At 53.0% G+C, this 24541-nt stretch overlaps 3 protein-coding genes across 18 annotated transcripts; 2 read left to right on the top strand and 1 right to left on the bottom strand.

The window, feature by feature from the left end:
• The first annotated feature begins 216 nt into the window (after positions 1–216).
• On the top strand, positions 217–4120 carry TYROBP (transmembrane immune signaling adaptor TYROBP). 2 transcript variants are annotated; one of them, XM_054462284.2, is made up of 5 exons: positions 217–355; positions 759–791; positions 940–1074; positions 1259–1302; positions 3889–4120. In XM_054462284.2, the coding sequence occupies exons 1-5, from the start codon at positions 295–297 to the stop codon at positions 3952–3954; spliced, it is 339 nt and encodes a 112-aa protein (XP_054318259.1). In that variant the 5' UTR covers positions 217–294; the 3' UTR covers positions 3955–4120. The 2 variants fall into 2 exon arrangements, with proteins under 2 accessions (XP_054318259.1, XP_054318258.1); XM_054462283.2 differs by having other exon boundaries at positions 1256–1302; positions 3889–4111.
• Positions 4121–4250: 130 nt separating this feature from the next.
• On the bottom strand, positions 4251–8464 carry HCST (hematopoietic cell signal transducer). 6 transcript variants are annotated; one of them, XM_054462279.2, is made up of 5 exons: positions 8367–8464; positions 5889–5991; positions 5109–5174; positions 4620–4751; positions 4251–4403 (listed from the first exon to the last, which is right to left on the bottom strand). In XM_054462279.2, the coding sequence occupies exons 2-5, from the start codon at positions 5929–5931 to the stop codon at positions 4363–4365; spliced, it is 282 nt and encodes a 93-aa protein (XP_054318254.1). In that variant the 5' UTR covers positions 5932–5991; positions 8367–8464; the 3' UTR covers positions 4251–4362. The 6 variants fall into 6 exon arrangements, with proteins under 6 accessions (XP_054318254.1, XP_054318252.1, XP_054318253.1 ...); XM_054462277.2 differs by lacking the exon at positions 8367–8464 and adding an exon at positions 7318–7873; XM_054462278.2 differs by lacking the exon at positions 8367–8464 and adding an exon at positions 7318–7841 and having other exon boundaries at positions 4251–4400.
• On the top strand, positions 6241–20818 carry NFKBID (NFKB inhibitor delta). Of its 10 annotated transcripts, none has more exons than XM_063658661.1 (12): positions 6241–6331; positions 9651–9754; positions 9941–10001; positions 10621–10826; positions 11419–11564; positions 11646–11751; positions 11939–12085; positions 12208–12259; positions 12349–12497; positions 17997–18113; positions 18433–18597; positions 19842–20501. In XM_063658661.1, exons 1-12 carry the CDS (start codon positions 6241–6243, stop codon positions 19893–19895), a joined length of 1398 nt encoding a protein of 465 aa, XP_063514731.1. In that variant the 3' UTR covers positions 19896–20501. The 10 variants fall into 10 exon arrangements, with proteins under 10 accessions (XP_063514731.1, XP_054318245.1, XP_054318241.1 ...); XM_054462270.2 differs by lacking the exon at positions 6241–6331 and adding an exon at positions 7909–8054 and having other exon boundaries at positions 10639–10826; positions 11374–11564; positions 19842–20818; XM_054462266.2 differs by lacking the exon at positions 6241–6331 and adding an exon at positions 7913–8054 and having other exon boundaries at positions 11374–11564; positions 19842–20818.
• Positions 20819–24541: the final 3723 nt, after the last annotated feature.

The following is a 24541-nucleotide window of genomic DNA, read 5'->3' as shown; positions in this document are numbered from 1 at the left end:
AGGAAGGTCATGACACTGACCCTCCTGTTAAAACGATGTCTGACCCCTGATTGGGGATGGAGGTGAAGTTTGTACTTCATGTACCTTTTGCCCTTCACGTCTAGTTGTTGGGGGCCTGCAGCATGGCCCCTGGGTGACTGGGCCTGATTCTTTCTTGGGTTTTGTTTGTCTCTCCTCCCCTGTCCCCTCCTCCCCTCTGCCACCACCCGCCTCAGACTTCCTCCTTCACTTGCCTGGACGCTGCGCCACATCCCACCGGCCCTTACACTGTGGTGTCCAGCAGCATCCGGCTTCATGGGGGGACTTGAACCCTGCAGCAGGCTCCTGCTCCTGCCTCTCCTGCTGGCTGTAGGTGGTGAGTTGGGGGCTTCCGTGGCTGCCTCCCGGGTCCCTGGGCTCAGCTTGGGGCAGGGCAGGGAGTGAGGTGGAACGAGAGAACCAAAAGTGGGTGTTGGGATGGGAGCAGGTCCCCAGCCTTCCAAAGCCTGTGGGTTTCTCCCAGAGCCCAAGCCCCCAAGTTTTGTCGTCCGCTATAAGCAGGGGAGAACAGACATCTAAGGGTGTTGCCACAGGACAAGTTGTGCAGAAGTAACGCACATAGTCCGGTGGCCCAGACGCCAGCCCCGAGTCCCGCCAGACACACTCTCCCCCTTGCTAACCTCTTGGCTGTCAGGGTCCACCCTCCCTGACTTCTAAACTTGCCTCCCCGACCTCCGTCATAACTCTGTGCCTCAGTTTACCTTCTTTTTCCTCCTCAGGTCTCCATCCTGTCCAGGCCCAGGCCCAGAGCGGTAGGCCTAGACCCAGCAATCCCTCTCTCTACCTCCCAGAGACCTCCCTGTCTCCGTCTCTCCTGCACCCTTTCCAAACCTCCCTGCTGCTGACCCCCTCCCCACAGTTCCCAGCACACACTGACCTCCCTTGACCCCTGTGCTGCAGATTGCAGTTGCTCTACGGTGAGCCCGGGCGTGCTGGCAGGGATCGTGCTGGGAGACCTGGTGCTGACAGTGCTCATTGCCCTGGCCGTGTACTTCCTGGGCCGGCTGGTCCCTCAGGGGCGAGGGGCTGCAGAGGGTGAGTGGGGCTAGCAGGGGACATCCTGAGGACTTGCCTAGATGGGGGTGGGGGGCTGGGTAAACTCCCAGATCTCAAACATCCAAAGGGATGGTAATGGAGGTGCTGATTTGGAATGACAAAACACCCTCAACTCACCACTCTGCCTGTCTCTGCACCCCACAACACCCCTCACCTCCAGCAGCGACCCGGAAACAGCGTATCACTCAGACTGAGTCGCCTTATCAGGTGAGAAAACCAGACTGTCCTCCTCACATTTCACTCCTGCTGGGGATATCTGCCCCAGATACTCCTTCATGCCATCAGAGGGACCTCAAAGCCACTCTGCCTAAAGCACCCCAAACCTTGAAGGCACACGGGACATTTGTCCAAAACTGGGCCGAATGATCAACCAGAAGCTTATGGTCAGCTTAAAATGTGTGAAGTGGGGCTGGGCACGGTGACTCAAGCCTGTAATCCCAGCACTTTGGGAGGCCGAGGCAGGTGGATCACTTGAGGTCAGGAGTTCGAGACCAACATGGTGAAACCCTGTCTCTACTAAAAATACAAAATTAGCTGGGCGTGGTAGCACATGCCTGTAATCCCAGCTACTTGGGAGGCTGAGGCAGGAGAATCCTTTGACTCAGGAGGCGGAGGTTTCAGTGAGCCAAGATCACGCAATTGCACTCCAGGCTGGGTAACAAGAGGGAAACTCTGTCAAAAAAAAAAAAAAAAAAAAGCATGAAGAGTTAAAAAAAAAAAAAAAAAAAAAAAGAGTGGCTTTGCCTTTGTAAGTGCAAGCACAGGCCTTGCCAGAAGTCAGGCCAGGAATTTTCTGGAAGAAACCCAGCCCTAGGATGACTGATTTGTGGGAGATGTTCTCAGTAGGGCAGAGACTGTCATTCAGCCCTACCTTGGTAACTCTGAAGAGAGGAGTCCTAGAATTTCTTTTTTGGGTTTGAGGACCATGCGTCCCTTTGAGAAACTAAGAAAATCTGGACTCCTCAGAAAAATCTACACAAAAAATACAAAATTGTGCATATAATCTGAGAGCAGTGTAAGTGTTGTTTATAATTTAAAAAAATTCTTTTTGGCGAGGCATGGTGGCGCACACCTATAATCTCAGCACTTTGGGAGGCTGAGGTGGGTGGATCAGGAGGTCAGGGGTTCAAGACCAGCCTGGCCAGGATGGTGAAACCCCATGTCTACTAAAAATACAAAAATTAGCTGGGCATGGTGTCATGCGCCTGTAATTCCACCTTCTCGGGAGGCTGAGGCAAGAGAATCGCTTGAGCCCAGGGGGCAGAGGTTGCAGTGAGCCTGGGTGACAGAGTGAGACTCCATCTCAAAAAAAAAAAAAAAAAAGACAGGGGTCTCACTATGTTGCCCAGGCTGGTCTCAAACTCCTGGTCTCAAGTGATCCTCCCACCTCAGCCTCCGAAAATCTTGGGATTACAGGCACAAGCAACCATGCTGGCTGAGTATTCTTGAAGCTCTTCGTTCTTTCTCTACTTTAATTTTTTTTTGAGATGGAGTCTCACTCTGTCACCCAGGCTGGAGTGCAATGGCATGGTCTCAGCTCACTGCAACCTCCACCTCCCAGGTTCAAGCGATTCTCCTGCCTGAGCCTCCCGAGTAGCTGGAACTACAGGTGCATGCCACCACACCCGGCTAATTTTTGTATTTTTAGTAGAGATGGGGTTTCACTATGTTGGCCAGGCTGGTCTCAATCTCCTGACCTCGTGATCTGCCCACCTTGGCCTCCCAAAGTGCTGGGATTAGAGGTGTGAGCCACCACGCCCGGCCTTAATTTTTTTTTTTTTAAAGTAGAGATAGGTTCTCACTATGTTGCCCAGGCTCGTCTCAAACTCCTGGGCTCAAGAGATCCTGTTACCTCGGTCTCTCAAAGTGCTGGGATTATAGGCATGAGTCACCATGCCTGGCTGAAGCTCTTTTTTAAAAACTATGGTGTATACAAGAGAATCTAGTCATCTATCCCCCTCTCTGTCAATGTTCCTTTTTAACCCTTTAGGGGATCATGAGATCCTCTCAGACCTCTCCCCTGAAGAATGCACGCCCAGACTAGTCATTATATATGATTTTAGGGTTCTGTCTGAGGCCTGCCCCTGGGGGCCACATAGATCCTCCCCCTACCCCAAGTGTGAATACTGCTGTGTGAAGTCTGATATATTGTCTGCAACCAGCTTTGCCTATTCACCTCACTTGTGGATAAAAGTTTCTTTGTGAAGTCTAAGAATCTCAGGTTTGGCTCTGTGATATCCAGAAGACCGAGGAGCCTTTCCAGTTACTGATGGCAGTGAAATTTTAGGGCAAAGCATTACCCGGATGTATTCATTCCCTCTGTGGATGTGTCCAGTACCTATAAGTGCTAGATGCTGGGGACACAGTGACAGAGTTTATATCCTAATTGAGACAAACTTGAAGCAAATGAACAAATAAAATAATTTTGGGAGGCACAGTAAAGGAGATAAACAGGCCTTTTTTTTTTTACAGTGGCTGGAGTGTGGGGGGAAGAAACTACAGAGGGGAAATTGAGAAATGCCTCTCTGGGGATGTGACGTGAGCTGAGACTTGGAGGGAGAGGGGATCTAGGGGAACACAGTTCCAGGCAGAGGGAACAGCACACGCAGGGACCCTGAGGCTGGGGCACACTGATGAGGCAGAGAAGGGGGAACATTGAATGTACTTGAATAAAATCCGGATCTCTTCCATGGCTATAAGGCTGAAGAAGCTGCCAGGGGCATTGCAGGCCACTGGGAGAAGGCTGGATTTTATTTGGTGGGTCCCTTCCACTGATGGCCCCCATTCCTTTAGGAGCTCCAGGGTCAGAGGTCGGATGTCTACAGCGACCTCAACACACACAGGCCGTATTACAAATGAGCCCGAATCATGACAGTCAGCAACCTGATACCTGGATCCAGCCATTCCTGAAGCCCACCCTGCACCTCATTCCAACTCCTACCGAGATACAGACCGACAGAGCGCCATCCCTGAGAGACCAGACCGCTCCCCAATACTCTCTTAAAATAAACATGAAGCACAAAAACATTATGCCAGATCCTTGGGCTGATGGGACGGGGACATGTGGGGGTTCTGAGGGGGCCTTGGATCCAGAAACAGTTCATGGGAGGGAGGCTTTGGGAACGCTGGGGTTCTTTGAGAAAGAATACGACTACAGGTGTTTCAATTGTTTTATTACAATCCAAAAGTTGGGGCGGGGGTTCCTGTGCCACCACACACCATCCAGGATGAGAGGGTCAGAAGTCAAAGGTCCAAGTTGCAGGAGGGTCAGCCCCTGCCTGGCATGTTGATGTAGACTTTGCCATCTTCTGGGGATAGGGGAGAGAAAGCATGAAGCTTGACCACCCACATCTCCACTTCCCTGGGGACCCCCTGCTTCAGGGGTTTCCTCAGGGGTTCCCCCAGGCACCTCCCCCAGGGTTTCCCCAGCACCTCCTCCAGGGCTTCCCCAAGGGCCCCCTCCCTGGGACCCCCTCCCTAGGGACACTATGCACCCTCCAGGCCCCACCCATCTCTGCCCTCACCTTGGGGGGGGCTGCGGCGTGGGCGTGCGCACAGGAACACCGCCCCCACGATGAGCAGCGATGCCACCGCATCAGCAGCCACGAGGCCTGCTAGGAGCGGCAGAGAGAGGGACCCACATCCGGAACAGGAGCCTGGAGAGTGGGGGCCGGAACAGGGAGACAACTCAGGCTCTGCGTCCTGGGGCTGTGCTTTGGCCACAGGGAGAGAGGAAGTGCCCTGCGAGGGGGCGGGTCCCAGGTTCCTTGGGGTTGGGCTTGGGGAATGAAACGGGAGACAGAGATGCAGAGAGGCTGGGGTGTCCCAGGACACTCGGGGCTGTGCGGCGGGCACACGGGGTACTCCTGAACATAGGCTGGGGGTTGCTGATTCTGGTACTCGGAGAAGGACACGGATCCTCTGATTTGGGGATGGGAGGTGGGATGGTGACCTGGAGAGCCACTGGGGTGTTCTGGGAGCCTCTGGCCAAACTTCTGGGATGGAAGTGATACCTGAAGTGCCAGGGTGAAAGGCAGGGAGTGATGATCTCTCTCCTGGGGTCGTCTGAGCTGCAGCCACTGTGGAAAGAGAAAGAAGGTGGATGAGGGTGGAGAGAAGGTCCACAAAACAGAATGCTCAGCCCAGTGATGTGGCTCACACCTGTCATCCCAGCACTTTGGGAGGCCGAGGCAGGAAGATCGCTTGAACCCAGGAGTTCGAGACCAGCCTGGGCAACATAGTGAGACCTCGTCTCTACAAGAAATACAAAAATTAGCTGGAAGTGTTGGTTCGTGCCTGTAATCCCAGTTACTCGGGAGGCCGAGCTGAGAGGATCACCTGAGCCCAGGAAGTCAAGGCTGCAGTGAGCCGTAATTGTGCCACTGCACTCCAGCCTGGACAACAGAGCAAGACCCCATCTCAAAATAAACAAACCAAAAAATAGGGTGTAGGGAAGGAAAGGTAGTGTCCTGAGAAGTAATCTCCAGGCTGGAGAGATGGAACAGGGCCACATGGGAAGGGGACTCCCAGAGACATGGAGAGTGACAAGAAATTGGAAGTGGCAGCAGAGACCCAGCCATGAGAAGGGGACGCTAACAGGCAGCCCCTCCAGAACTCCCTGTCTCACTCCCTCCCACCCCCAAGGACCCAGGCCCTGAAGCCAAATGGATCTCCCAGAAGGGAAGGGGTGCGGGGAGAAGAACCCCACTTTCAGCACCCGTCCCTGCAGACGTCACCCAAGCACCCATCTCACAAACGCTCTGCCTACCATCCCCTGTAACCACTGGCTTCACCTGGGAGCAAAAGCAGGAAGAGGATGTGACCCGGATGGATCATGGTGGACTGGGGTCTGGCAGGGGTCTGGCAGAGGACTGTGGTCCAGAGAAGTCCCGAGAACTGTGGGGGAGCAGAGAAGTAGCAATAACGGATGTCACCCTGCTGGTGTCAAGGCCATCTGCTTCCTGTGTGTGTTGAGGGGGTGTCTCCGTTACTGCCTTTGGTAAACGAACTCAGGGGGAGGGTCAGAGAGACGAGGGAGGCTGCTGGCCTGCTCCAAGTGGGAATGACAGGTGGCAAGGGTGTGCGGGCTAGGGAGATCTGGAAATATTTTGGAGGTAGGGCCAACAAAATTTGCTGATTAAATGGATGTGGGTGTGTTTGAGAGGGATCCTAGACAGCCAAGCCTTCTGGCGTGAAACGCTGAGAAGATGGGAGTGTCTGCTGGCAGAGATGAAAGGCAGGGAAGTGGGTTTGCGGGGAAAGTGACGAGGTTTGGGCATACAGAGTTGGAAATGCCTGATAATCTCCCTGTGGAGATGCTGAATAACCTCACTGCATTTAGGAGTTCAGGGGATAAGGCTGGTCTGGAGATGTAAATTTGGGGGTTGATGGCTTATGGATGGTACTTAAAGCCACAAGACTGGGTGAGATCACCAAGGAAGTGAGTGCAGACAGGATTCTGCCCCTATCACAACACACACTGAATGGGGGAAGAGGAGGAACTTTGCCAGGGAAATGGAGAAAGAGGGAGGGGACCCCGGAGAGCATGGCATCTTGAAAGCAGGGGAGAGGCCACCGCAGTGGCTCATGCCTGTAATCCCAGCACTTTGGGAGGCCAAGGTGGGGGGATCACCTGAGATCAGGAGTTCAAGCCAATATGGTGAAACCCCATCTCTACAAAAATACAAAAATTACCCGGGCATGGTGTCGGGCTCCTGTAATCCCAGCTACTTGGGAGACTGAGGCAAGTGGAGGTTGCAGTGAGCTGAGATCTCACCACTTTGCCACTGCACTCCAGCCTGGGTGACAGAATGAGACCCTCTCTCTAAAAATAAAAAAGTAATAATAAAATAAAATCAAGCAAGCAAGCAGGGGAGAAATAGGGCCAACATGGTCAGTGCTGTGAAAGGTCACCAAGCGAAACTGAGAGTGGCCTCCCACTGGAATGCCAGCTCCAGGGCTGGGAATTCCTGTCTGCTTAGTTCACAATACACAGCAAAATGCCTCCTCTGCTGCAATAAATTATTTTAAATGATGAATGAGTAAATGAAAGCAGACCTCTGAAAAGGGTGATGTAGGGGAGAGAGAGAAATTGAGCCACACCCTATACCCTTACCCACAGCCCCTTCCTCTGGGAGTCTAGACCCCCAGTCCCACCTCCCTCTGGACCCAGTAATATTCTCCCTGCCCCCACCCCATCTCCATCCCCACTCCTACTCCTACCCCCATGGGCAGGACCCAGAAGACAAAGCCTCCAGCACCTCCTTAGACACAGACTCAGAAATCCAGGCCCCAGCCAGGCACCATGGCTCACGCCTGTAATCCCAGCACTTTGGGAGGCCAAGGCAGGCGGATCACCTGAGGCCAGGAGTTCGAGACCAGCCTGGCCAACACGGTGAAACCCCGTCTCTCCTAAAAATACAAAAATTAGCCAGGCGTGGTATCCGGCACCTGTAGTGTCAGCTACTCGGGAGGCTGAGGCAGGAGAATCGCTTGAATTCAGGAGGCAGAGTTTGCAGAGATCGCACCATTGCACTCCAGCCTGGGCAACAGAGAGAGACTCCTCAAAAACAACAACAACAAAAAAAAAAAAAGAAAAGAAAAGAAATCCAGGCCCCCCGGTGTCTCCCTCTTTTTGGAGCCCGGTGCCCTAGGCTCCTTCAGACCAAAGATCTGGACCCCAGCTCCCTCCTTCCCGGGGGGACTGAGTAGTCCGCCTCCCAAGTCCGCCGCGCCCATTCAGCGACTGCGTTCGCCGGAGCGCGACCCGGGGACTCCCAGGCCTGTGGGCGGGCCCTGCCCAAGACTGGGCGGTGCCATAACCCCTAGTTTAAAAACTCGCGGGTACCAGACCCAAGATCGGGGACCCGGCGGCGGCTCCGCGGGGGAAACAGCGAGGCTGGCGCAGCGCCGAGGCCGCGGCCCTGGGGGCCCGCAATCCACGCCACGGAATCCCCGAGGTAATAGGTGCGGGTAGGGCGCGCTCGGCCCCCTAAGAGAGTGAGGGACTGAGGATCGAAAGACTCCCGAGGCCCTGAGGGACGGAGCTGGAGCGTCAGTCCTTTATCCCGAGAGTGAGGGTCCTAGGTGTTTGGAGGAGGAGGGGATCGTGGATCGTGACGGAGGGGCGGCTGGGATCCCGGACTTCTGGGTCCTGGGGGTGCAGGGGCCTGGGGAGCCAGGATCGCAGGGCCCCGAGGGTGCAAGGGCTGGGAGGCTGGATCCCTGGGTCCTTGGAGGTGCTAGGGGTTGCTGGCAGCCGAGACTCCTACCCCTAGAAGGAGGGACTAGGCTGAGTGCGGGGGGGCGTGGTTGCTTAAAATCGGCGTGGGTCTCGGTGGGGAAGGAGGGTCCGGAGCCTGGCCTCAGGGTCTACGCTGGCGGTGACCCTGCCTCTGCCCCGCCCTGGGATTTCCGGATAGCCACCCGTGCGGGGCTGAGCAGGAATTCCCCTTGCGCGGGGATTCCACGAGCGCCACGCTCGGCCGCGCGCCCCGCCTCGGAGCAGGACACCTGGGGCACAGGACTTGGGGGAAGGGGAGGATGGAAGATTCCCTTGCGTGAGCGCCTTGGCGTCAGTGCGCCGCGTCGGGGCTGTTTCCGAGCCGCCTCCTCCCGCCCCCGCCCCGCGCAATCCCCGCTTAACCCTTCCTCCGCCGGAACCCAGGCTCGGAAGGGTGAGGGTTCTGTCTTTCTGGGTCGTGGGAAGGAGTTTGGGAACTGGGGCTCCCAGGTCCTAGAGAGGAAGGAACTGAGGGTCCAGATTCCTGGGGCCTGAAAAAGAGACTGTATGGATGGGACTTTTTTTTTTTTTTTTTTTAATAGAGTCCCTCTCTGTCGCCCAGGCTGGAGTGCAGTAGCGCGATCTCCGCTCACTGCAACCTCAACCTCCGCCTCCCGGGGTCAAGTGATTCCCCTGCATCAGCTGGGATATACAGGCGCCTGCCACCACGCCCGGCTAATTTTTATATTTTTAGTAGAGACGGGGTTTCACCATGTTGGCCACCTGACCTCAGGTGATCCGCCCCCCTTGGCCTCCCAAAGTGTTGGGATTACAGGCGTGAGCCACCGCTCCCGGCCCGGGGTGAGGCCTTTGACTTCTCGAGGAGGGGCGCTGGGGACTCCTGATTTCCGGGTCAGGTTCTAGGGCAAAAAAATGTTGGGAACCTGGATGTGCGTCTAGGGAGTGACGCCTGGCGCCCGCCCCCCACCAACCCGCTGACTTCAAAACTTGGATATCTGGGGGTGGAATTTTTTTACGGAAGTGGGGTGGTTGCTGCAGAGGGGTGCCCTCCTCCCCCTTCCTCACTTTCCGCGACGCTGGTGGAAAGTTGGGTCAGAGGGAAAGTGCGGAGCAAAAGGAAGGAAACGGCGGAGGCGGATGCCCCACCCCAAATCTTCTAATGGCTTTGGGGGAGTCAGGCGGCATCTATGTGCCAGTTTTTCCGCGCGGGAGGGCGAGGAGGGTGCCCAAACCCACTCCCCGCGCGCCACCCCCGCCGCATTTAGGTGACTTAAGGACCCTTGATGACTTCCCCCTCTCCTCTCCCGCACAGTGAGCAGGGGTGAGCGCAGCCACTGCCCAACGCAAACCGTGAAGAAGCTTCTGGAAGAGCAGAGGCGCCGCCAGCAGCAGCAGCCCGACGCTGGCGGGGTGCAGGTGAGGCCAGGGAGCCACAGCTCTCCGGAGGCCCCGTGCTGTCCCATAGGGACTCAGCGGCTTGCCGGGCCCTGGGGGCTGATGAGAGGGGTGGTCCTGACCGAAATGTCTTATAGATCCGAGACAGACCCGGAAGAATCTGCCAGATAAAGTCACCTGGGTTCCTTTTTGCTTTTGTCTCTACAGGGACAATTTCTCCCTCCCCCAGAGCAGCCCCTGACCCCATCTGTGAATGAGGCTGTGACTGGTAAGTTCTCTCAGCTCCCGGCCTCCCCATCCCCCTTCCCTAAGGGACTCAGACATCCCAGCTCTCAGAACTTTGGGACACCTAGGAGTCAGGCCCTCATTCTTCCCTTTTTTTTTTTTTTTTTTTTTGAGACAGGATCTCACTCTGTTGCCCTGGCACTGGAGTGCAGTGGTGCTATCTAGCTCACTGCAGCCTCAACCTTCTGGGCTTAAGTGATCCTCCCGCCTCAGCCTCCCGAGTAGCTGGGACCACAGGCGATGCCACCTTGCTTGGCTAATTTTTAAAATTTTTGTAGAAACGGGGTCTGGCTATGTTGCCCAGGCTGGTAGGCCCTCATTCTTGCTGGAACTCAGTAGCAGTCTGATTTCCTAGGTTCTCTGAGTCCAGTAGTCTATGCACATAGTCCTATGGAGCCCCAGGGCCCAGGCTCAGCCTTTTTAGTGCCCCAGGAATCCAGGCCCTCAATTCCTCAGTGTCCCAGGAATCCAGGTCCCGGGCGCTTGGTGTCCCAGTAGTACTAACTCTCAGTACCTTGGCAGACACCAGGCCCTCTAGCCCTGGATGTGACGTCCCCAACTCTGGTAACCAGACCTGCCCCTGTCCCTCCTCTTACACGCAGGCCACCCTCCCTTCCCAGCACACTCGGAGACTGTGGGTTCTGGATTTAGCAGCCTGGGCTTTCCAGACTGGGACCCCAACACGCATGCTGCCTACACAGACAGCCCCTACTCTTGCCCTGCTTCTGCTGCCGAAAATTTCCTGCCTCCTGACTTCTACCCACCCTCGGACCCAGGGCAGCCGTGCCCATTTCCCCAGGGCATGGAGGTGAGATACAGAGTGGGTACAAGATGCTGAAGGGCCCCTAAAAATTCGCAGTTGCATTCCTGCAGTATTCTGAGATGTTTGGAGCTCAGTTAAAATTCCCTTTTCCAGGCTGGGCGTGGTGGCTCACGCCTGTAATCCCAGCACTTTGGGAGGCTGAGGCAGGCGGATCACTTGAGATCAGGCATTTGAGACCAGCTTGGCCAACATGGTGAAACCAAAAATAAAAAAATTAGCTGGGTGTGGTGGCGCACGCCTGTAATCCTAGCTACTCGGGAGGCTGAGGCAGGGGAATTGCTTGAACCCAGGAGGTAGAGATTGCAGTGAGTAGAGATTGCACTGCTGCACTCCAGCCTGGGTGACAGAGCAAGACTGTCACCGAAAAGAAAGAAAATCCCCTTTTCCAGGTGGGCAAAACTGAGGCCTAAAGGCCCAAGGTCACTTGGCATAGATGGGATACCCAGGGGCTCTACATGCAGATGTGTGTGTGGTGGCTTGGGTTGGAGGAATTCTCAGCTGACTGGCTCTCCCCACCACCTGCACCCTTCAGGACCCCCCAGACAACCGGATCTATGTAGGATCTTCTCTGCCACAGGCCGGACCCTGGAGAGTTTCTGCACTCCCTTCGGGACCCCCACAGTTGCCCGCTGTGGTCCCTGGACCATCGCTGGAGGCAGCCCGAGCTCACATGCTGGCTTTGGGGCCACAGCAGCTGCTGGCCCAGGATGAGGAGGGGGACACGTGAGTATAAGGGATGCGGTTGTCTGCAGACTCTTGGCTTGGCGGGGGCTGTTCTCACGGCTGTCCCCCACCTGTCCTCAGGCTCCTTCACCTGTTCGCGGCTCGGGGGCTGCGCTGGGCGGCATATGCTGCGGCTGAGGTGCTCCAGGTGTACCGGCATCTTGACATTCGTGAGCATAAGGGCAAGGTGAGGCTTGGGGCCTGAACTCTCCTGGGTTCAGGGGAGGAAGGAGCCTGGGGCCTGGACCCCTGGATCCTAGAGAAGAGGGGCATGGGGGGTGAGCTCCTGGGGCTGAGGGGAGATGGGGCTGGGAGCCTGGTTTTCTGACGGGAGGGAACCAGGAGCCCAACCTGACTTCTCCTGTGGCCTGCAGACCCCGCTCCTGGTGGCAGCTGCTGCCAACCAGCCCCTGATTGTGGAGGATCTGTTGAACCTGGGAGCAGAGCCCAACGCCGCTGACCATCAGGGACGTTCGGTCTTGCACGTGGCCGCTACCTACGGGCTCCCAGGAGTTCTCTTGGTATGGCCAGCTGGCAGGCAGGGGTTTGTTTGGGGGGTAGACTGGTTGCCCAGATTTTGGCTTCCACGGCCAGGAGGCCAGGGGATACCCTTACCCAGCAGTCTGCCTTCTCTTCCTCCCAGGCTGTGCTTAACTCCGGGGTCCAGGTTGACCTGGAAGCCAGAGACTTCGAGGGTAAGTTGGGTGTGGGCAGAGCTGGTGTGGTTGGTGTGGCTGGGCGAGGTGGGTGCAGATGCGGGTCCCTCACTGTCTCCATTCTGCAGGCCTCACCCCGCTCCACACGGCCATCCTGGCCCTTAACGTTGCTATGCGCCCTTCCGACCTCTGTCCCCGGGTGCTGAGCACGCAGGCCCGAGACAGGCTGGATTGTGTCCACATGTTGCTGCAAATGGGTGCTAATCACACCAGCCAGGTGAGCTGGGATGTGGGCGGTCAGTCCCTGGGAGATTGTGTGGAATGGGGCCACTTGGATGTCCGGGAGCTCCAGGCAAATGCTGACTTTGCCTCTTCCTTGCTGCGTGCCCTTGAACATGTTACTTCACTTCTCTGTGCCTTAGGGGTTTTTTGTTTGTTTGTTTGTTTTGAGATGGAGTTTTGCTCTTGTTGCCCTGGCTGGAGTGCAATGGTGTGATCTTGGCTCACCACAACCTCTGCTTCCCGGGTTCAAGTGATTCTCCTGCCTCAGCCTCCTGAGTAGCTGGGATTACAGGCATGAGTCACCACGCCTGGCTAATTTTTTTGTATTTTTAGTAGAGACGGAGTTTCTCCACGTTGGTCTCGCTGGTCTCGAACTCCCGACCTCAGGTGATCCACCTGCCTTGGCCTCCCAAAGTGCTGTGATTACAGGCGTGAGCCACCGCGCCCAGCAGGGTTTTTTTGTTTGTTTGTTTTTTTGTTTTTGAGACAGGGTCTCACTCTGTCGCCCAGGCTAGAGTGCAGTGGTGCAATCTCATCTCACGGCAACCTCTGCTTCCCAGGTTCAAGCGATTCTCCTGTCTTAACCTCCTGAGTAGCTGGGACTATAGGTGCACGCCACCATGCCCGGCTATTTTTTTTTTTTTTTTTTTTTTGTATTTTAGTAGAAGTGGGCTTTCATTGTGTTGGCCAGGCTGGTCTCAAACTCCTGACCTCAAATGATCCTCCCACCTTGGCCTCCCAAAGTGCTGGGATTACAGGCGTGAGCCACCGTGCCTGGCCCCTAGTTGTTAACTGGGAGTAATATTACTGACCTTAGGGTATGCTATCAAGCACTTACTATTCATTCATCAAGCACTGAGTTTCATAGATTCGCTTATTGAAACCTCACAAACACCCTTTGACATGTGTACTCTATTTTCTCTATTTTACTGATAAGGAAACTCAGGCACGAGAAATCAAAAATCTTTTTTTTTTCTTTTTGAGACAGAGTTTTGCTCTTGTTGCCCAGGCTAGAGTGCAATGGTGTGATCTCGGCTCACCACAACCTCCGCCTCCTGGGTTTAAGCGATTCTCCTGCCTCAGCCTCCTGAGTAACTGGGATTACAGGTTCCCACCACCACGTCCAGCTAATTTTGTATTTTTAGTAGAGACAGGGTTTCTCCATGATGGTCAGGCTGGTCTCAAACTCCCGACCTCAGGTGATCTTCCTGCCTCGGCTTCCCAAAGTGCTGGGATTACAAGCGTGAGCCACTGTACCTGGCCTCAAAAATCTCTTTGAGACAGGGTCTCACTCTGTCACTCAGGCTGGAGTGCAGTGGCATGATCACAGCTTATTGCAGCCTTGACCTTGTGCACTTAAGTGATCCTCCCACCTCAGCCTCCCAAGTAGCTGTGATCACAGGCATGCACCACCATGCCTGTCTACTTTTTTGTAGAGGTAGGGTCTAACTATGTTGGCCAGGTTGGTCTCAAACTCCTGAGCTCAAGCAATCCTTCCACCTCTGCCTCTGAAAGTGCTGGGATTACAGTTGTGAGCCACTGCACCCAGCCTAAAAAATCTTATCGCTTGTGACTGTCAGAGAGAGAATTAGAACCCAGGTAGTTTGACTTTAAAACCTAGCTTTTAATTATGTTCTATTCCTTTTCTGTGACAGTAGCTCTTCATAGGCTGGCTGAGAGAATTAAACATCCACAGAAAATGTTTATTTATTTATTGAGATGGAATCTCACTCTGTCACCCAGGCTGGAGTGCAGTGGCACGATCTCGGCTTACTGCAACCTCTGCCTCCCAGGTTCAAGCGATGCTCCTGCCTCAGCCTCCTGAGTAGCTGGGACTACAGGCATGCACCACCACGCTTGGCTAATTTTTTTGTATTTTTAATGGAGATGGGGTTTTACTATGTTGGCCAGGCTGGTCTCAAATTCCTGACCTCAGGTGAGCCGCCCACCTTGGCCTCCCAAAGTGCTGGGATTACAGGCATAAGCCACTGTGCCCAGCCGAAAAATGTTTTTTTGTTAAAGAATGTTGAACACCAATAAAATATAGAAAATAGTAGAATGAACTCCATGTGTCCAACATCAATAACCAGCCACTCATGGCCAGTCCTGCCCCATCCACTCTCACTTTCAAGTGATTTTTTTTTTTTTTTTTTTTTGAGATGGCTCTTGCTCTGTCACCCAGGCTGGAGTGCAGTGGTGTGAACTCAGCTCACTGCAAGCTCCGCCTCCCGGGTTCACACCATTCTCCTGCCTCAGCCTCCTGAGTAGCTGAGACTACAGGCACCGGCCACCACGCCTGGCTAATTTTTTGCATTTTTAGTAGAGACGCAGTTTCACTGTGTTAGCCAGGATGGTCTCGATCTCCTGACCTCGTGATCCACCTGCCTCGGCCTCCCAAAGTGTTGGGATTACAGGCATGAGCCACTGTGCGCGGCCTCTCACTTTCATGTGATTTTTAAGCAAATTCCGACACGTATTTTTTTCAAAAATGTTTGTATATCTGTAAAGAATAACGGTGTTTAGCAGAGTTAGCTGGATGGTGGGGATGGGCTGTAGGAAGGACGGGCATGACTGAGTAGAGACAAGATAAGGCATTATTAGCGGGGTCGGGAAATGAATGATGGTAATCTAGGCTCTTAATGGTTGCAAAGTAGAGCTAAGTGATCATTTGGGCAATACAGAGAAGGTGAAATTGATACTTTGGTAATTCATTCGTTTCTTCACTCAGAATTTTAGACACATATGATGTGGCTACCAGTGTGCTAGTGATGGGGCATAAAGTTGCTTTTTGTTTGTTTGTTTTTTAGAGACAGGGTCTGGCTTTGTCACCCAGGCTGGAGTGCTGTAGTGCGATCACGAATCACTGCAGCCTCGACTTCCTGACCTCAAGCATTCCTCCCACCTCAGCCTCCCAAGTAGCTGGGACTACAGGCATGAGCCACCTCACCCGGCTAATTGTTTTATATTTTTTGTAGAGAGGGGGGTCTCACTATGTTGCCCAGGCTGGTCTCGAACTCCTGGGCCCAAGTGATCCCCCAGCCTTGGCCTCCCAAGTGCTGGGATTACAGGCGTGAGCTGCCGTGCCCAGCTACCTATAATGTTTTAATAAGAAAAGACCACTTTCTTGTACTTTTAGACATTACAATTTAATGGAAAAGACAGGAGATGATAAGTAAACAAAGAACTGAACATAATTACAAATTGGGATGAGAGCTGCCTCGGAAATGTAGAAGGAGCTCTTAGACAATAAAAAGATTGGCTTTATATTGGATGCGGGGCTCACAGTGAAGGTCGTTCTGAGGAAATTACATTCAAGTTGAGCAAGAAATGATGAAGAGGAAGAATTAACTGTGTGGTAGGGTTCTGGGAGAACTCAGAAATCAGGGAGTATTTCTCTGAAAAAAGGACAAATACTTTTTTTTTTTTTTTTGAGATGGAGTCTCACTCTGTCGCCCAGGTTGGAGTGCAGTGGCGCAGTCTTGGCTCACTGCAACCTCCCAGGTTCAAGTGATTCTCCTGCTTCAGCCTCCTGAGTAGCTGGGACTACAGGCATGTGCTATCACACCCCACTAATTTTTGTATTTTTAGTAATAATAATAAGTTTTTTAAAAATAAGATGGCTGGGTGCAGTGGCTCATGCCTGTAATCCAAGCACTTTGGGAGGCTCAGGTGGGCGGACTGCTTGAGCTCAGGAGTTCGAGACCAACCTGGGCAACATAGGGAGACCCCATCTCTACAAAAAAATACAAAAATTAGCTGGGCTTGATGGCGCATGCCTGTGGTCCCAGGTACTCAGGAGGCTGAGGTGGGCGGATCACCTGAACCTAGGGAGGTCAAGGCTGCAGTGAGCCAAGATTTTGCCACTGCACTCCAGCCTGGGCGACAGAGCAAGACCCTGTCTCTCAACAACAACAACAACAACAATAATAAAAGATAAGAACTCGTTCCCTGTAATCCCAGTGCTTGGGGAGGCTAAGGTGGGAGGATCACTAGAGCCCAGTAGGTTGAGGCTGCAGTGAGCTGTGGTCACACCACTGCACTCCAGCCTGGGCAACAGAGCGAGACCCTGTCTCAAAAAACAAACAAAAAAAATAGCTTTTTTTTTTTTTTTTTTTTTTGAGACGGAGTCTCACTCTGTTGCCCAGGCTGGAATGCAATGGTGTGATTTTGGCTCACTGCAACCTCTGCCTCCCGGGTTCAAGCTATCCCTGTGTCTCAGCCTCCCAAGTAGCTGGGATTATAGGCACGTGCCACCACACCTGGCTAATTTTTGTATTCTTAGTAGAGACGGTTTCACCATGTTGGCCAGGCTGGTCTCGAACTCCTGACCTCAAGTGATCCGCCCTCCTTGGCCTGCCAAAGTGCTGGGATTACAGGCTTGAGCCCCTGCGCCCTTCGAAAAAAAAGAACTTTTTAAACCTCAGTATCATTGCTCCGTCTTTAAAAAATTAAAGATTTTCTTGTAATACCAAATATCCTGGCTGTAGTCAAATTTCCTTTTGGCTGTAAAATGATAATTTTTTTCATTAAAAAAAATCAAGATCCAAATAAGCACACATATTATGATGTTACGTCTTTTCAAATCCCTCTTAATCTAGAGCTTTGGTTTTGTCTTCATCATTTTTTGGACGAGCAAACTAGGTGGTTTTGCCCTGTTAACAGCACATAAAATGTTTAACATTCATTATCATTACAGACTCCTTAAAGACACATAAAAAGGTTTCATTTTAGAAAATGTCTTTTATTTTCCCCCAAATATGATGGGAACAGCTCAATATTGTGGTGCAGTATTGCAATATTAGCTAGTCCACTGATTAATGCTGCCAACTCCTGTGCTTGTAGATAAAGTATAGTCTGTGTGGGTCGGGATGCAGTTTAATGTGTTGAATGGAGGGTAGGTAGCTAAGGCAGTTGCTTTGAAGAACTGGAAAAGGAGTCTCTTTCTCAGACACTGGTGGGAAAATTGTCATGAGAAATGTACAGTTCTGGGAGGTGTATGGTGTGAATGGTACACCCTGAGACGTGGTGTTGTGCGGTGCACAAGACATACAACTGAATAAGGCACTCTTGGTGGGGCTCGCAGAAGAGGGCCAGCATCTTATTTATTTATTTATTTATTTTGAGATAGAGTGTCACTCTGTCACCCATGCTGGAGTGTAGTGGCATGGTCATGGCCCACTGCAGCCTTGAACTCCTAGGCTCAAATGAACCTCCTGCCTCAGCCTCCCAAGCAGCTGGGACTACAGGTGCGCACCACCACGCCTGGCTAATTTTTCTATTTTTTGTAGAGATGAGGTCTTGCTGTGTTGTCCAGGCTGGTCTGCAGCTCCTGGCCTCAAGTGATCCTCCTTCTTCAGCCTTCCAAAGTGCTAGGATTACAGGCGTGAACCACCGCACTCCGCCAAGGGTCAGGGTCTTTAAGGACTCCTGGATTCTGTGGGAGGGCACCTAGGTGTGAGGCTGGCCCTGACCTCTGCCATTCCCCTCCCCTCAGGAGATCAAGAGCAACAAGACAGTTCTGCACTTGGCCGTGCAGGCTGCCAACCCCACTCTGGTTCAGCTGCTGCTGGAGCTGCCCCGGGGAGACCTGCGGACCTTTGTCAACATGAAGGTGGGAGCCGGGGCTGGGAAGTGCAGATTGTGTGGGATACGGTAGGGGGGGCAGTGGGATGTTAGGGGTCCTGGGGGCTGTGGACGTGGAGGGGACGATGTGTGGGATCTGCAGGGGAATGTGTAGGAAGCAGACACAGATTGCCCCAGAACATGTAGTCCGTGGACACAGGGATGCATGCAGCGTGGCTGTGGCTGGGGGAGGTCTGGGATGTGAACGGACAAGTGTAAGACGTGGACAAGGCAGAAATTGAAGTGCGGTTTAGAGGCCTGGGCCAGCTGAGCCCAGATCCTCAACAGCCCTCCCCTTACTTTTCCAGGCCCACGGGAACACAGCCCTCCACATGGCGGCTGCCCTGCCCCCTGGGCCGGCCCAGGAGGCCATCGTGCGGCACCTGTTGGCAGCTGGGGCGGACCCCACACTGCGCAACCTGGAGAATGAGCAGCCCGTTCACCTGCTGCGGCCCGGGCCGGGCCCTGAGGGGGTGAGTAAGCACTGAGCCTGCCTGTAGAGTGGCCTCTGAGCTCGCGGGTGCGGGATGACCTCCCTGCCCCACCCAATGCTCACTTACAGAGAATGACTTCTAATCTCAGAAGGTGACTTCAGCCCTCAGGCAACCCTGACTCTATAATGTGACCTCTGACGTCAGTGTTTCATCCCTTACCCCAGAATGGTGACTTCTCTGATCTCTACCCCAAAGCTGACCTCACAGTGTGACCTGTACTCTCAACCCTGAATCTTGCTTGACCTCAAGGTGTGACCTTTGATCCCCCCAAGTGTGACCTCCTACCCCCTGCCCCTAACCTTGGGTCCTGTTCCCTTCAATTCCCTCTCATTGCTCACCCCCAGGTAGGAACCCCCAGCCAGCAGCCCCTTTCCCTTCACTGAAGTTCTGCTTCCTGACCCTTTCTCAGTGTATGAACCCAGGCCTTGACCTTCTTCCCACATCTTTATTTTGATTTATTTATTTATTTATTTATTTTGAGGCAGTGTCTTGCTCTGTTGCCTAGGCTGGAGTGCAGTGGCATGATCACAGCTCACTGCAGCCTCGAGCTCTTGGGCTCAAGGGATCCTCCCACCTCAGCCTCTCCAGTAGCTGGTACTACAGGCAGTCATCACCACACCCAGCTAATTTTTTTTTTTTTTAAGAGATGGGGTCACACTATGTTGTCCAGGTTGGTCTCAAACTCCTGGCCTCAAATGATCCTCCCACCTTGGCCTCCCAAAGTGTTGGGATCACAGGCATGAACCATCACTCCCAGCCTCCTTCCCAAATCTTTTTTTTTTTTTTTTTTGGTGGCGGAGTCTTGCTTTGTCACCCAGGCTGGAGTGCAGTGGTGCAATTTTAGCTCACTGCAAGCTCCGCCTCCCAGGTTCAAGTGATTCTCCCGCCTCAGCCTCCCAAGCTGGGACTAAAGGCACAAGCGCCACCATGCCCGGCTAATTTTTGTATCTTTGGTAGAGGCGGGGTTTCGCCATGTTGGCTGGGCTGGTCTTGAACTCCTGACCTCAGGTGATTTGCCCACCTTAGCCCCACAAAGTGCTGGGATTACAGGCATGAGCCACTGCACCTGACTCTTCCAAAATCTTGACTCTGGACCTCTGACGTTCAAATCCAACGGGACCCACTCAACCTCTCTTCTCTAGTCCCTCCCTCCGCATGGCGTGCCTTCCCCACCTCTCCTTCCAACCTGACAGACTTCTCTCCCTCCTTTGCCTTGTCTACAGCTCCGGCAGCTGTTGAAGAGGAGCCGTGTGGCGCCGCCAGGCCTGTCCTCTTAGGACTCAAACCCAGACCCTGGACTGATTTTCCAGTCCCCACCGTCCTGCGGGACAGCCAGCGTATGCTAATGTTGCAAACCCATGATAATGTATGTGGAATATCCTGCCATTGGGGTCTTACATTAAAACCCCAGAATGGCTGCAGAGGGGTGAACAGGCCCCAATATTTGGGGTGCTGTGATACACCTCTTCTACCCGCAAGGAGCCCTCTTGATGATTTCTGTGAAATCGAGGCCCCTTGATTGTTTCTGTGAAACACCCTGCACCCCTAGTCCTTTCCCCACTGAGATCTTTCGGGTTCTCTCCCCTAACTCAGCTCTTCGTTCCCAGAAACCCAGATGTAATCCCCCTACGTGGTGCTTGGGGCATCCCAATACCATCTCAGTAAAGCTCCTACAATGGCCTCCTCACCCTCCCCGGGACCCATACCCTTCAGGTCCTCACCCTGAGACAGGAGGGACCCTCTGAGATCAGGGACCCTTAGGTCCCACTGCTCTCTGATTCAGAGCTCAGCTGGGCCCCGTTCCAGACCCCAGCATTCCCGGTCACTCCCTCCCTAATCTGGGCATCATTCAAGCTCTTTATTAAACTCAATTTGGGCCAGGTTTGGTGGCTCGTGCCTGTAATCCTAACACTCTGGGAGGCCGAGGCGGGCGGATCACTTGAGGTGAGGAGTTTGAGACCAGCCTGGCCAACATGGTGAAACCCTGTCTCCACTAAAAATACAAAAACAATTAGCTGGACATGGTGGCGCGTGCCTGTAGTCCCAGCTACTCGGGAGGCTGAGGCAGAAGAATTGCTTGAACCCAGGAGGCGGAGGTTTCAGTGAGCCGAGATTGCGCCACTACACTCCAGCCTAGGTGACAAAGAGAGACTCTGTCTCAAAAAAAAAAAAAAAAAAAAATTAAACTCAATTTGGACTAGAACCACTGTTGTCTGATCTCTGGGGGCACTGGTGCAGGGCAGTGGCTGTGATGCCCGCTGAGGGGTCATATTGGGATGAATGTGCCTGAGGGGGGAGGATGTAGCAGCCACCATGGGTGCCAAGTCCATATCCTGTCACCCTCACCCTGGCAACACAAGAGGGACTGGCCTTTGGGAGGCCAAGGTGTGAGGATCACTTGAGGCCAGGAGTTTGAGACCAGCCTGGGTGTCAGCCCCAGAATATTTGCCTTTGGGCAATCTCAAACCACTGGTGCGGCTCTGCCCCGGGTATGAGTGTGGCAAGTGTTGAAAGCCAGGGGGTTCGTGCCCACTTCCCACTCCAGCAGCCCTCAGCCAGTTACCCATAGGAGATAGTCCCCCACCTGTCTGTTGGGCTAACTTGGAAGTGCATGGCCTATGCAGGCTCCGAGTTCCCCAGTGGATGAATCCCCAGTTCCCCACAGTGGTTTGGGCTTGATAAAATACCCTTTATTGGCTGCTCTGTCTTCTCTGTGTCTCTTCCCGTCTCCCCTACCAATGTTCTCCATCCCTTCCAAATGAACTTTCCCTCCATAGCTGCTTTTGGAGAAACCCAAACTAAGACTTCCACAAAATCCCATTCTCGGCCAGGTGCAGTGGCTCACACTTAAAATTGCAGCACTTTGTGAGGCCGAGGCGGGCAGATCACCTAAGGTCAGGAGTTTGAGACCAGCCTGGCCAACATGGCAAATACCCATCTCTATTAAAAATACAAAAATTAGCCAGGCATGGTGGCATGCGCCTGTAATCCCAGCTACTCAGGAGGCTGAAGCATGAGAATCGCTTGAAGCTGGGAGGCAGAGGTTGCAGTGAGCTGAGATTGTGCCACTGCATTCCAACCTGGGCGACAGAGCAAGACTCTGTCTCAAAAAAAGATACCAAAAAACCCCTAAGGCTGGGCGCAGTGGCTTACGCCTGTGATCCCTGCACTTTGGGAGGCCGAGGCGGGTGGACTACCTGAGGTCGGGAGTTTAAGACCAGCCTGGCCAACATGATGAAACCCTGTCTCTACTAAAAATACAAAAAAAATAGGCCAGGCGCAGTGGCTCACGCCTGTAATCCCAGCATTTTGGGAGGCCGAGGAGGGCGGATCACGAGGTCAGGAGATCGAGACCATCCTGGCTAACACGGTGAAACCCCATCTCTACTAAAAATATAAAAAAAAAAAAAAATTAGCTGGGCATGGTGGCAGGCGCCTGTAGTCCCAGCTGCTCGGGAGGCTGAGGCAGGAGAATGGTGTGAATCCGGGAGGCGGAGCTTGCAGTGAGCTGAGATCACACCACTGTACTCCAGCCTGGGCGACAGAGCGAGATTCCGTCTCAAAAAAAAAAACAAAAAAAACCCAAACCCCATTCTCATACCCTCTCCACAGCCTCTGCTCTGGCCTCTGCAATATAATCACACAAAGAGCCCCCATCCCAGAAAGCCCTTGGACCCATCATAGCCCCCGCAGCTAGGAACCTTTCATGGACCACAGACCAAATGTACATGTTAGCACATTCCGGGGCTCTGCCCAGTGTCTCCACCCCAAAACTTAAGGCTTAAACCAACACCCTCTTAATTGTTTCTTTTCTTTTTTCTTTTTTGAGACGGAGTCTCACTCTCACCAGACTGGAGTGCAGTGGCGCGATCTCTGCTCACTGCAACCTCCCCCTCCCGGGTTCAAGCGACTCTCCTGCCTCTGCCTCCCAAGTAGCTGGGATTACAGGCACTCACCACCACGTCTAGCTAATTTTTGTATTTGTTTAGTAGAGATGGGGTTCCAGCATGTTGGCCAGGCTGGTCTCGAACTCCTGACCTCAAGTGATCCGCCTGCCTCGGCCTACTGAAGTGCTGGGATTACAGGTGTGAGCTACTGCGCCCAGCCCCTCTTAATTGTTTCTGACTGAAATCTAGGCTGGGTTCAGCTGGCTGTTCTGCTGTCTCCCTTCGGTTCCTTATGTGGCTGCAGTCAACCTGAGGCCCAACTGGCCTGGAAATCCACAACACCTTCACTCACATGCCTGATAGCCCAGCTGAGATACTGGAGCTTCCAGGAGTGGGCCAAGGATCTCTCCATGCAGTCCAAGAGGGCAGGTGGATCTCTTAACTTCAGGTGGTGGCTCAGCGGTTCCAAGAGGGAGAGATCCAAGGAGACAAGTCCCTGCTTGTATCACGCTTGTTGACATGTCGTTGATCCCAGATCAGTGTGGGAGGCATTACACAAGGGTCTCAATATTGGGAGACAGAGTTATCTGGGGACTGGGCGAGGTGCCTCACTCCTGTAATCCCAGCACTTTGGGAGGCCAAGGAGGGCAGATTACTTGAGGTCAGGACTTGGAGACCAGCCTGGTCAACATGGTGAAACCCTGTCTCTACTAAAAATACAAAAATTAGCTGGGCATGGTGGCGGGTGCCTGTAGTCCCAGCTACTTTGGAGGCTGAGGCAGGAGGATCACTTGAGCCAGGAGTTCGATGCTGCAGTGAACCATGATTGCAGCACTGCACTCCAGCATGAGAGGCAGCAAGACACTGTCTCTAAAGTAAGTAAATAAATAATAATAATAAAATAAAAAATACAGAAGAACTTAATTGGGATCATCTTATAGTCAATTGTGTGACATAGTTTATATTTTGCCTTTTTTTTTCCTTTTGTGGTACTTAAATTAATGCTATTTTTTATCACTGATGGCATCTGAGCTTTTGTTGACATATAAGATGTATATCTCAATTTGTATTGTTATGGAGTGCATGTTTGTGTCCCTCTAAAATTCATTTGTTGAAACCATAAGCCCCAATGGGGTAGTATTTGAAGATGGGCCTTTGGGAGATAGTTAGGTCATGAGGGTGGAGCCCTCATGAACGGGACTAATGTCCTTGTTAGAAGAGACGGGAAAGTCCGGGCGTGGTGGCTCATGCCTGTAATCCTAGCACTTTGGGAGGCCGAGGCGGGTGGATCACCTGAGGTCCGGAGTTCGAGACCAGCCTGACCAACATGGAGAAACCCCGTCTCTACTAAAAATACATATTAGCTGGGCATGGTGGCAAATGCCTGTAATCCTAGCTACTCAGGAGGCTGAGGCAGGAGAATTGCTTGAACCTGGGAGGTGGAGGTTGCGGTGACCCAAGATCATGCCATTGCACTCCAGCCTGGGCAACAAGAGTGAAACTCCATCTCAAAAAAAAAAAAAAAAGAAGAAGAAAAAGAAGAGACAGGAGAGAGCTTGCTTCCCTGCTCTCTACTCTCTGCCATATGAAGATGCAGTAAGAGGATGGCCATCGTGAGCAGGGCACACTGGCTTACGCCTGTAATCCCAGCATTTTGGGAGGCCGGGATGGGAGGATAGCTTGAGCTCAGGAGTTTGAGAACAGCGTGGGCAGCATGGTGAAATCCTGTCTCTACTCAAAAAAACCAAAATAGCCAAGTGTAGTGGTGCACACCTGTAGTCCCAGCTACTTGAGAGAGTAAGGCAGGAGAATTGCCTCAGCCTGGGAGATCAAGGCTGCAGTGAGCTCTGATTGCACCACTGCACTCCAGCCAGGTGACAGAACAAGACCTTGTCAAAAAAACAAAACAAAACAAAACAAAACGAAAAAAACATCTGCAAACCAGGAAGAGAGTCCGCCAGACATTGGAGCTGCTGGCACCTTGATCTTGGACTTCTCAGCCTCTAGCACTTGTGAGAAATAAATGTGTGTTGTTT

This window comes from Pongo pygmaeus, chromosome 20, assembly GCF_028885625.2.
Source record: "Pongo pygmaeus isolate AG05252 chromosome 20, NHGRI_mPonPyg2-v2.0_pri, whole genome shotgun sequence".
NCBI classification, from domain to species: domain Eukaryota; kingdom Metazoa; phylum Chordata; class Mammalia; order Primates; family Hominidae; genus Pongo; species Pongo pygmaeus.
Note: the sequence above shows the minus strand (reverse complement) of the source record. Positions and strands in the feature narration are given on the sequence as shown.